General features: G+C 38.0%; 1 protein-coding gene across 1 annotated transcript in view; it reads right to left on the bottom strand.

Moving 5' to 3' along the window:
* Nucleotides 1–492: 492 nt before the first annotated feature.
* The window catches only part of LOC136857538 (paired box protein Pax-6), a 516,728-nt gene continuing 504,441 nt past the window's right edge, over nt 493–12,779 (bottom strand). The window contains exons 7-8 of the mRNA XM_068225094.1: nt 6,583–6,773; nt 493–1,765 (exon numbers count right to left, since the gene is read on the bottom strand). Coding sequence (XP_068081195.1) covers nt 1,265–1,765; nt 6,583–6,773 — 692 coding nt within the window. The 3' untranslated portion in view covers nt 493–1,264. The remainder of the gene's footprint in view (nt 1,766–6,582; nt 6,774–12,779) is intronic.

Here is a 12,779-nt window from a genome sequence, read left to right as displayed (position 1 = left end):
CAGATTCTGTACTTTCTAGACTTTTAGCTGAAGGTATAGCTCAATAGTGGAATAATATTCCGTCAAATGTATTGCATATCTGAATACAATGCAACTAGGCTTTTTTTATATTTTGTGTTTATGACAAGGTTTCCGAAGCTACAATGGAAAATTATGCCCTTTATAAGCTTCCTATTGAGCATGTATAATTATGCATAAATTCTTCCGTAAACTAAATAATTTTTAATTAATTTTAATTATAACTTTTGTACTTAATTATTTTGTAAAAATAAAATAAGAAATTCGTTTTAAGAAATAATACTGTAAATCTATCGACAGAAATGCACCGATGTTAAACATATGAAATAAATAACTTGAATGAAATTATGACCGAATATAATTTTATAGGTAAGCATTCGTTATGTTCACTAACATTGTTTTCTTAATTATCTGTGTAACATTTTAAAGATTCATCAATTTAGTTTAAATTATAATGCAATAGAAAAGTATTATTATTATTATTATATCAGACTGTTGATACGATATTAACAGTACAAATATTCATAAATCATAAGCCATAAGTACTGATATTTCTATATTTTGACATACTAAGGCCATCAGACCTTTCATTTCATTAAAAGATTGTCGGTTACACGCATCGGTTTAAAATACGAGAATAAATTTTGGAAACTTATATTATTTCTGTTATTTTCATAAACTACCAAGTTTCTTCCTAAGTGTTGCATAACTTCAAGTCTGAATTGTTTGATGAATAATTTACAAGTATCTATAGTCTCCCTTCGTTAAAATGTTAGGCCTGGTATGTTGCCACTAGTTTTCCTCGGAAATCAGTTACAGAAGAACTATGCATAATTTTCAAAATATATTTCTGCTATTAATGTAGTCGAGAGGTCAAATATTTAAATCTCAAGACAAAGTGGTTAAGATGTATCTCTGTTTGAGGTTTGTTTTCAAATAAATCGTTGTCACAAGTTAATCGAAAATATTTCCTTAAATATTCACATATCGGTGATTTTGATTCTATGTATTAATTCAAATATGTCACGCTCGTGAGTCTATGTTTTGACTGCTGAGTAAGTCCATCATGAATACAAAATTGACTGGGTTTTGTTTTTTAAATCAAATCAATTTACAGTACGCAGTCACACTATTCGGATAACATCTCACACTAGTGTTCACATTTAAAAGAGGTAGAAATGTTAAAGAATACACATTCAATCCTGATAAACTCGGCCGTTTGTTCTATGCTACTAGTCTACGTTCACTATACCCTATCTCTGTCATATTTAGTGAGCTGTAGCGGCTGGCTAGACTCCCACGTGTCTGAATCTCTCCGTGAACATTCTTCTTCGTCTGCATTGATAGGACTTCTGTAAGGAGACACGGATCTGGAGGTGAACTGGCTGTGCTGCAATAACCGAACGCCTTCCTCGTCATCGGAGTGGTCGTTGACGTTGATTTCTTCCGAGTCGGATGACGAGTTGGAGGCGTAGTCATAGGAGGCATTGGTGGTGGACACTGATGGCCTCGTAAGAGCCTTAAAGGCACTATTTTCGCCGCCCATCTGTAGCTGCTGCTGGCGCTGAGAAGGGGGCGAGCCAGGGGGTGAACCGTTCCCCGTGAGTGGAGAGCCAGGGTCTCCGTACACAGAGGCGTGAGGCGGCGCCGGGCGGGAGCAGGGTGGAGTGTGAGACGGAGAGGCGCGCTTTAGGAGACTCATTCGTTGGTGACGTCTCCACTTCGCCCGTCTGTTGGAAAACCAAACCTGGGAGTCAATGGAAAAGTAAAATACAACATGCAGTTTTTAGTGAATTTTCCGACAAAATTTTAATAATTAATAATAATGATAACAGATAATAATAACAGGAAAATTCGGTCACAATTCATAGTGCCGAACAGTCGGTCAATATCTGATAAAGTTCCATGTTAACTGAGGCAGCTTATTCTAAAACACACTTTTGACAGAAATATAAAAAACGTAGTTAATACAAGGGATAGTTTAAACAATTAACAAGAAAGGAAACGAATCACACAAAATATGAAGTGCTGGATAATAAAAAGGTACAAAAATGGTAAATGTCTGGAAAGGAGAGTATTTAGGGCTATGAATTAACTATCTTAAGACGGAAAGGAGTCTCACATGAGTTCATTGTCAAGGAACCATTTTCAAACCTAGGCAAATCAAATACAATGTTAAATTATAGAATATCTCGTCAAATTATTATAAATGTTTGTAGCATATTGCTAAACTACGCATCAGGAAGCTATAGCTTGCATTCGGTGGAAGGTTGGTTCGGCAAGCCTGTTACTTATATGCTTTCCTGTAGTTTTCCAATGTTCACACCAAATGCCAGGAATGAATCATATGGCCACGTCTACTGCCTTCCGAATCCTAATTCATTCCCATTGTAGGTCGCCGAAAACCTAAACATATTACAGCGACGTTAAACCACCAGAGGTAAAACATAAACATAGTAAAAGAAGCAGGATAAGAAGAAGAAGAGTATATTTATGTATATGTAAATTATATGTAAACACAGTAGTAACTATTGCTGAATTAATTTATCTGGGTAACAAGTACCTGTCAATCGAAATATGTAATTCTTCATCCCACCGTGTAATGTATATCCCCAAATATCTAACATCCTCTTTCACACGCCCATTAGGTATATTTGTGTCATTTATTATTTCAATCAAAACTTTTTTGGATACAATCTTTCTTGTTTTAACTTACTAACATAATTCCCTTTATATTTTCTATCCTGTCTAACGAGAGTTAGGCTTACTTGATTTGATCACCCACACAAACTAATTTGGAACTTTATCATATGTTGACTTAATGAAAAGCCGAAGTTATAATTTTAATGAAGTAGAGAATAGAAAATAAACAATTACTTAATGCAAATTCATTAGACAAAAAATGTTTTGAATTGAACTGAAAATGATTGAAAATTTGGGTTACAAAATTAATTCTGTAATTTCTGATGACGAAGTTAATCACGGTGACGACGGAGGTATTTTTCATACAATAGACACACTCTGATTATCACATTCACGGACTTGTTGCATGTGTCATTTTGGTCAAAGTGTATAGTGAAATTCTAAACAATCTAGTTGGGTTGCATTGGAATAACACACAGAGAATGACTTAGATTTCACATCGACGTCCTACACCCTGAAGAACGTAAATGAATATTGATGTATCGGAGACAAGCGTGTCCTACAGAACTTTACTTTCACCAAAAGATTGTATTATTCCATAAGACATGTGGTATTATTTCTAAGTCCATGCTTGATCCTACGACGTTAGTAAATTAACAATTCAGCTAGGATACAGAGAACAAGATTCGAAGTAACCAACATTATGGGCTATTTCTTATTACAGCGTAACTTTATATCTATGTAGCTAACATCTCTTCGTATGAAAGTTCATGGTTCAAGTCCAAAATTTTCAAACACCTTCAGTTATATTCTTTGGATTTTTTAAATATATATTGGTATATATTGGGTACCCAAACGAAAAGGCTTGAGGATTTTCATATATATAATCAGAATACAGTGCAGAATACACATTCTCAACTACGTAAACTGCAGCATACCAAAAACATAGTTGATATTCAATTCAAAATATGTAATAGAAGTGAAAAATGCCAACATCGTCAAAGGCAACTTATAATGATAATAAATATCCTACTAAGTGTACTGTCTGTAATTACTAATAACATATTTTTCACTTACAACCTATATGGATGTGGATAATATAGATCCATGCCTTATAATTCTCCTAACATGGTGGGCTGTTACGTCCTTCGTTGTGTGTTATTATTAATAGGTAAGGTAAGGGTTATTCTGCCCGAAGGCAGGTCCGAACCGCAGAGTTGTTCCTGAGCCGGATTTTACGTGCGGTACGGTGGCCAGTTCCTTTCCGCTCCTCCATTCCCTTACCCCCCACCAACAGCGCGTGGCAACCCATCCAACTCCTGACCACGCCCAATGTTGCTTAACTTCGGAGATCTCACGGAATCCGGTGTTTCAACACGGCTACGGCCGTTGGCGTTATTAATAGGTGAGCTCTATTTATGACGTACAATTGTGCCTATCAATTAGCCTTAGAGTAAGAAAATCTTATTTGTCCAGATGGAACATATTTCGTCCGTATATGTAAAAGTGATAATTTTTAGCTTGTCCATACTTTCTTCTCCAGACCTTTCCAAGGTACCATACCATATAGTAGAACATAAACAGTCCACTATAAAATAAATTTTCCGTTAAAATGTAAAATTTCATGTCAGAAAAAAATATTTTGTCCTATCCATTATGATAAGTTCTCATTTTATTTTTACATATTCTGAAGTGGAGATATCTTCAAAACACGTATTATTGTTAAAAAAAAGTTCGTTTGCTCGTTTTTCCTAGGTTATTCTGTGAGTGCCTATGTGAATCCAAATAACGTGTCATTTCTGAAACCGTCTACCGTCTTAATGTCAAATTATTCGTATCAATTGCTTTTATTACCCACTTATGAAACTGTTACCGTTCCCAGATAGTAATGTGCTATCACTGAAGTGGAATCCACATAAATATCAAAGGCTAGCTCACATCATCAATTCCGCGGAAATTTCGAAGGCAGAGGGATCTTTCTTAATTGTTCAATAGCGTATGAATTTACCATTGTTGGTAACTTTCCATTATTACTTAATGTGCTTCGCGAGTATGATGAAAAATGAAATTGATAAATGTATTTTTAAAAATGAAATGGCGTAGAGTGTGTGTAGTACACCTGAAGAAGAAGTGATCAAAATGTATAGCACACGTACTTGCGGAAGGGGACATTATAAACGAAATAACTTGAAACTACGAGAAATGGATGTTGAATTAGAATTATGACAAATCGTAATTATCTAGGGTTAGTGTAACTGGATAATATTATTAATAATAATAGTAATAATGTGTTGTTTCATGAAAGGTATTATAACGTTCCTTGAAAGGAAAACATGAAGATAAGAATTAATTAATCCAGATAACTTGACTCCAGAAGAGCTAGACCAGTAGATGAGCCCTCACCAAGCATCGAGTTTTAGTGAATATACTTGCTGGTGATACATGTCCAAGACCTCCTGGGAGATGACAAGTGAAAAATTACGGAACATTTCTTTTTTACGTAAACATGACAAAGAGGGCCGGAAATTCCACAGAAATCAGTTCACATTTCCACTTCGTTCACCATGTATTTTATGTGCTAGGAAAAGGAGAGTAGCCTTCTACGGCCATATAGTAAGTCTGCCTTCCAAAACACTGACCAATCGCCCGGCAGAACATAAAGATCCGTACCACTTAGCTTACAGGAACTGAAAAGAACGTTAAAGAACTGGGAATATCAGATCTTCAAGGTAGACGGTCTATACGACGTACCCTGAAAGAAGTCCATCCATTTCAGGAAAAACACCCGGAAGAAAGTTGTCCCATGTAATGATGATACAAAGGAGTTACAATGGCAGAAAGTGCGCCAATACTGGGGAAAGATCAAAGCCCAACAGTCGAACAAGCGTGGTCCAAAGCAGGCCCATTCGAACCAAGAAGAAGAACGAGGAAAAGCATACAGATATCCAAAAGAATGAATAAAATTGAAACATTGTTATCTTGACTGAGATCACTTATATGGCGATGAGAGCTAGGAATTACGGATTTCAAAATAGAAATGTACGTTCAGTTGGAAAAGAACAACGTCCATCCCCATAATATAATGGTTGGTGCTATTACCTACCATAATCAGGGGCCCAGGTTCGATTGGCGATACTGCCAGAAATGTAAGAGTGGCAGAAGGGATTTTGTGGGGATAAACAGGTACACGCAACTCACTTCCTTTGAGGGTTTGCCCGAAAAATGCTGCACCGCCTCGGGACGAAGACGAGAGTTTATTTTAATAACAATAATCAATATATATGCTCACCTCCATCGGGGATGCGCCTGGAAAGAGCAGTGCTACCTAAGCAGTACTACCTAAGGAAGAGGAAACGAATTACCAATGTATGACAAATATAATATTGTTCCGTCACCATTCTAGTATTGTAGTGATGGCAAATAGCAGCTACCTTAACCACAACAAAACGTATGGGCGGTTTTATCGTGCATATAATCTTTGATGGCTAAGCAACTTGGCTATGCTGTTTAGATCAGGTAGCTCTAAGCTCGTTTTCAGAAGATGGTGGTTCCAACCTCACTGCCGGCAGCCCTTGAAAATGGTTTTCCAAGATTTTCCAAATCCACACCAAGTATGATTGAGGCCACGGTCGCTTCCTTCTCAATCGTCACTTTTCCCTATCCCACCGCCACCATAAAATCTGTCTGTTCCGATGTGACGTCAAAGAAATAGTAATAAAGGAGGAAATTAAAGGATATACTGAAATAGGTGTTAAAACTAGTGTACTCACATGCTGATATGAAGGAATAATGCTCAGTCATATTCTAGATAGGTACTTGCTCATTAGGTTGAAATTTGGTACAAATATAAGAATGGAGAAAATTATTTAGGAATATAAGGACCTGGATTGCATTGGAATGGATAAATACTAAGGTATTTACCTGTACACGTGCTTCTGAAAGGTTTGTCTTGGACGCAAGTCGCTCTCTTGTGCTCACGCAAGGGTAGTGGCTCTTTTCGAATTCCTTCTCTAGTTCCTCCAGCTGATCGGGGCTGAAGGTCGTGCGGTTCCTTCGGAACTTAGGTTGATCAGAACTATCCAGACTGGCCGTTTCGTCCTTGCCATCCACATCTGAAAGAACAATCACTTAATAATTCCCTATGGTGATAAATTACATCAAACCATGTTCATTGGTATCAGGACTTCCTAACATAAGTTATATTGCAACCATACAGCCCGAGGAGATGCAGAGAGAGTAATTAAAGGGGGCGGTGAATGGTAAAAATTTCATCTCCTTTGTGAATAGTTATTGCTATCCCCAGTAGAGTGAATCCAGGCTGGAAGTTCTCACCTTGACAGTAGTGGAAAGGGAGTGAACAGGACAATGTGATGGTGAATTATTTTGCGTACTGAGTGTGAGTAGTTAACCATTTTGTGTTACTTATATCGTCATGATCGTGGATAAGTCGCTGATTCACTGTAGTAAAAAGCGATCCCGTGAAAGTGATTCATTGAGTCCTATTCCCCTTTGAATATATCGAATAAAAAACATAATGAGAATTAAATCGAAGTGTGAGCACCTTCCACATCTGCTTCTGCTCTGGGCAGTAAGTGTTAGTGTAAAACAAAAACCAAAATGAGAAAACAACAAGATGATTTTCTAAAAGTGGGATTTACCAACATTCTTCTGGAAAACCAGGAACGACCGCAGTTCATGGATATTTTAGCTTGAAACTTACGAAAAGTTTAGGCCTACTTTACATGCAACCATTAATACTTCTAAGTTAACTGTACCTTATTAAATCTTCCGCACCTTTGAGTAATTCAAATACAAGGTTATTTTGCATATAACTGTCGAGATGTGGTAACGGTACTTTACGGATATTATTGGGTTTTAGTATAGGCCTATAACATTTTTCAAGTTCTTTGTTAACGTTCAAGAAAACGCTAGGTAAATAAGTTATAGGAAATCTGCCACCTGGGCAAGAGCCCTAAATGCAGATCATTGATTGATTGATTGATTGATTGATTGATTGATTGATTGATTGATTGATTGATTGATTGATTGATTGATTGATTGATTGATTGATTGATTGATTGATTGATTGATTGATTGATTGATTGATTGATTGATTGATGTGAAAGTTTTAAAGTTTTGTGTATTATTTTGTTTTTATTATTTTTATTACTTAGATAGTTAGGCCCAAACATAAGATCTCGTGAGTTGGTTTTGTGTGTGTAAAGTACGAATAGTGGGAAGGAAGGAATGGGGTGTAAGAAATTTTATGTTCCAGAAGGAGGGCGTGACATAAACATTCTAAACAACAGAATCAAGTGGTCTTCCTGACATTGACGGCGTTCACGTGTTTACTGTCCTGATTTGCTTTCACCAAGTCTGCCGCTACAAGAATAGGCTCGTGGAGAGATTTCCCTCACCACGGGCTGCGCCTGGTCCATCCATCTGATTAGATGTCTTCCTCGTGGTCCCTTGGCATTAACCTTTCCCTCCACGTCGAGAGTTTCCCGGGTGCCTGTTCTTCTGCCGCAGTGTCCAAAGTACCGAAGGTAAGCCTGGCAGATCCGCTCGAGAAACCCACAGTAGTATGGATGCTTAGTTCTTCCAATACGAACGTGGGTTCGCTGTCCAGTTCAAGAAATTCATAGAATGCGTCGGTAAACCCAAATTTCGAACTTCTCTCTACCTTCTTCCTGTCTGCCATGTGGATTGTCCAGGTCTCAGCTGCATAGATGGCAAAGCGGAGTATGAGCGAGTGAGCTAGGTGAAGTTTTGTCTTCTTTGTAACTGTAAGGCCCTTCCACATCCTACTCAGCATTGTGCCGGCTGCCCTGGCCAACGCCGCCCTTCTCCTGATTTCATCACAACACCCTCCAGTATTAGCAATCGTGAAGCCCTAGTAGACGAAACCAGCTCTTTCCCTCACAATGGGTTGGTTACCTTTCTGTCTGTCGACAATTATCACCTTCGTCTTTCTTCTTCTGATTTCCATGCCATATTTCCTGCAAATAAACACAACTCCGATGAAATGAAATGAAATGAAATGAAATGAAATGAAATATCGTATGGCTTTTAGTGCCGGGATATCGCAGGAAGGGTTCGGCTCGCCAGGTGCAGGTCTTTCTATTTGACTCCCTTAGGCGACCTGCGCGTCGTGATGAGGATGAAATGATGATGAAGACAGCAAATACACCCAGCCCCCGTGCCATTGGAATTAACCAATTAAGGTTACAATCCCCGACCCGGCCGGGAATCGAACCCGGGACCCTCTGAACCGAAGGCCAGTACGCTGACCGTTCAGCCAACGAGTCGGACACAACTTCGATGAAGTAATACCTCGTATCCCACAATGCTCTTTCTATCCATCATTTTCCTGAAGTCTGGTCATGCCTCCCAGCCACATACGGATGTCCATCAGAACAACGTTCGTTGTGTTCAGTTTTGAATGCGGGTGTGTAAAGGAAAATGTATCTTATTGTAACGTACTGTAAGAATGTATGCTTGCGTGACGCACTCCTACAGTATAATAGTATATATTGAGTTTCAATAAATTTCCGTACTCTCATGAAATTGTATGGAACAATAACTCACACGACATAATAATAATAATAATAATAATAATAATAATAATAATAATAATAATAATAATATTGTCCAGTCTAACAGTTTAAGGCTATAATATAGACGGGAGTATTCGAATTCTGTTTTTCAGAAGAGTTTCAACGTACTGGAAAACAATTACATGGAGCATACTTGAAAGCAGGGGCTGCCTGTCTGAGGCGTGCTTGGTTCACCCGTAAAGACGTGGTTTCGATTTCCCGTCAGGAAATCGAACAATTTAAGGAACAAAATTTCCATTTCCGGAGGTGCATATGGTGCTGACGTTTTAGGGGACGATGACCTTAGATGTTAGGCTCCTTTAAACAACAAGCATCATCATCATCATCATCAGTGCTGAGGTTCACTCATCCTGCACCAAAAATGAGTATAAGGTTAATTCCTGGAGGCAAAGGCGGCCGGTTATACAGTAGAGGTAACCACTCTACCCCACCAAGTGCCGGGGTTACAGATAATGGAAGCCTTCCTTCCGTCCAAGTGCCTTCATGACCTGTACGGAGATACTTGAATGATGTCATCCTGAGTAGAATTCGAACCCTTATTTCAAGGATAAAAGAAAGAAATGGTGTATGGCTTTTAGTGCCGGAATTGTCCGAGGATAAGTTCAGCTCGCCAGATGCAGGTCTTCTGATTTAACTCCCGTACGCGACCCGCACGTCGTGATGAGGATGAAATGATATGAAGACGACCTATAGATCAAACCCGCGTGCCAGCGGAACTAACCAAGTACGGTTAAATTCTCGAGCATGCCGGGAATCGAACCCGGAACCCCTTTTGACCAAAGACCAGCACGCTAACTATTTAACCATGACGCCGGACATTTTAGGGATGTAAGGTCACAACTAATCGACTACGCCGCTGAATTTGACACAACATTTATTGTAAGGAAATTAATATTAAAATCTCTATCCATATTAATAACTTCCTGTTCGGAAATAAGTCTTCAGTACAGGCTATCACCGGAATACGAAGTCAGTGTTAAATAATATTCAAAATTTGGAACAGATCTTTTGAGTTGAATATGTTTATGTATAAGGAGGAATCAAAGAATATACAGTACAAAAATTATTTTACTAATTCTACGTGTAATTTATTTGATTTGATTAAAATTATTCTAAAATGTCCAGAAATTCAACAGCCAACGTATAAAAATGAGAAACCACTGACATCTTGGTATATACATATAAGCATAATGACCATAAAACTAAATTAAAGTTAAATTTATTTCCCCATTCATTTTTTGCTTGGGTTTTGTGTATAACATTGCATAACCTTCGAGAAAGAGTACTCCAGTGTAAACCTGACAGAGAAGGAAAGGAATGAGATTGTAAGATGAAGTAGAAGACCTCAGTAAAGTGTGAGGAGATGGAATGTGGCAGTACTTGATTGGGAAGAATTCGCATCAGCTGTGAAGGAAGACATTGTCAGACTATGAGGTCTGTATGTCAAAGAAGAAGAAGAAGAAGAAGAAGAAGAAGAAGAAGAAGAAGAAGAAGAAGATATTATTAAATAAACTATCACACTACAGTGTTGGTAGTATCTTAAATTCGTGACTCCGATCGTAGGACACTTTAAGTTTGTTATGAAGTTACTACCACACTTGAACCTACAGGAATGACTATCCCACGTCACGATTTGAAAGCTGTAGTATTATTTAAGGCATTGGGAACGCACTGGAGCAGTTCATAAATAGAATGTTCCTGCGTGGAACTACAGTAATTCCTGGGTCGCTGGCTACGCAAACAGTTGTAATGTGATTTTAATGTTGAGAACGATTACTTTGGTTATAACCAGCTTGCAATTTTTTGTAGATGTTGCTTTCACATTATACTTTGGTCAAGCTTTAATATACTAATAGAATGGCGCGGAAGAGAAGACTTCCTGCTTAGTTAAATCTCAGTCATACATATTTTCCTTCCTAGTCACTGCTTTTCACACACAACGTGACATTTGTGTGGTGAAAGCTACAAGGTTCACTCACCCAAGTGGATTTTTTGACATTTCAGCCAACTAGAATTATTCTACTGTTATAATGTTAGGTTCTAGATGAAGCATGAACTGTAGTATACCATTTAAGGAAATTAAGTTAATTAGAATTACTACTCCTACTTCTACCTCTACTGTTGCTACTACTACTTATATTAATAATAATAATAATAATAATAATAATAATAATAATAATAATAATAATAATAATAATAATAATAATAATAATTACTGCAGCAGATAAGCCCAGATGCCGAAATTTTGTCCCAAAGAAGTTCTTTACATGCCGGTAAATCTACCACCCTGAGGCTGACGTATTTGAACATTTTTAAATACCACTGGACTGAGACGGAATGGAACTTCGGCTCAGAAACTTATCCCTCTACCGTCGGAGCCACTCAGTCGAGCATTTTTAATGTCTTCTTCACTAATGTATTAAGATAGTCCATGTGCATAAAGAAATAGAATGGATTAGATAATTTCCGACCGTTCTAGCTCAGTGAAGTGTACCAATTCCCTGCCCATGATAGAAATGTAGCAACATTTTGAAGCTGAAGATCCGCATCCCATTGAAAAAGTGAGTTTCAGAATTCCAGTGGTGAGGATGGTTGTACTTCCTTAAATGTCAAGCGAAAACATTTACGGAATTGTCATTATCATTATCATCGGTGGAGTAAAAGGAAAGTGACTCGAGGTTTAAAGGTATGTGCTAAATGAAATAGTGTAAGACTTTTAGTCCCGGGTGTGTCCGGGGACAAGTTCGGCTCGCCAGATGCAGGTCTTTTGATTTGACAACCATAGGTGTCCTGCGCTTCGTGCTGAGGATGAAATGATAATGAAGACGGCACATACACCCACTCCCCGTGCCAGTGGAATTAACCAATTATGGTTAAAATACCCGTCCCTGCCGGGAATCGAATCCGGGACCGCTGTGATCAAAGGCCATCACGCTAACTATTTAACAATAGATCCGGAAAAGGTTTTGGCTAAAAAAGGGAAGAGCCATAGAAGATGTGAAATAGAATAACTCGCTAAGCCTGGCAAACCTAATACTGTCTAGGCCTGAAGAAGTCAAGGGTTGACCAGAGGAGATCAGGCAGGAAACTTGGTAGAGTAGTGTATAATGCTAGTGGAATCAAAGCCAGGCGCAGCTTTTATCTCGTGGTTGAAATGCTCGCAGGTTATGATTCACTGAAAGTGTTGTGTGAAATATGATCTTTTAGTTCAAACATCCGATGAGATATTTGGTTGGGTTGAATTCATGCGTCCAATAAGTTCATTAATAGGGTAATCTAGTATAAATAATTTTCAACAATAATTCGTTATCATTATCATCATAAATAAAAGGAATAATTAGAAATTAAAGAATTCCGTTTTAATCCAAGGCACAAACATTGGTATTGTAAAGAAGCCGATTGTGACCCCGGCGCTCTCAAATATTATTAGGTAGACTATATTCATTAACGAACGAGTTCAAGTGTGAAAATACTGCATTTTTACACTATTACTTCAAATAT

Source organism: Anabrus simplex, chromosome 1 (assembly GCF_040414725.1).
Source record: "Anabrus simplex isolate iqAnaSimp1 chromosome 1, ASM4041472v1, whole genome shotgun sequence".
In the NCBI taxonomy this organism is placed as follows: domain Eukaryota; kingdom Metazoa; phylum Arthropoda; class Insecta; order Orthoptera; family Tettigoniidae; genus Anabrus; species Anabrus simplex.
Note: the sequence above shows the minus strand (reverse complement) of the source record. Positions and strands in the feature narration are given on the sequence as shown.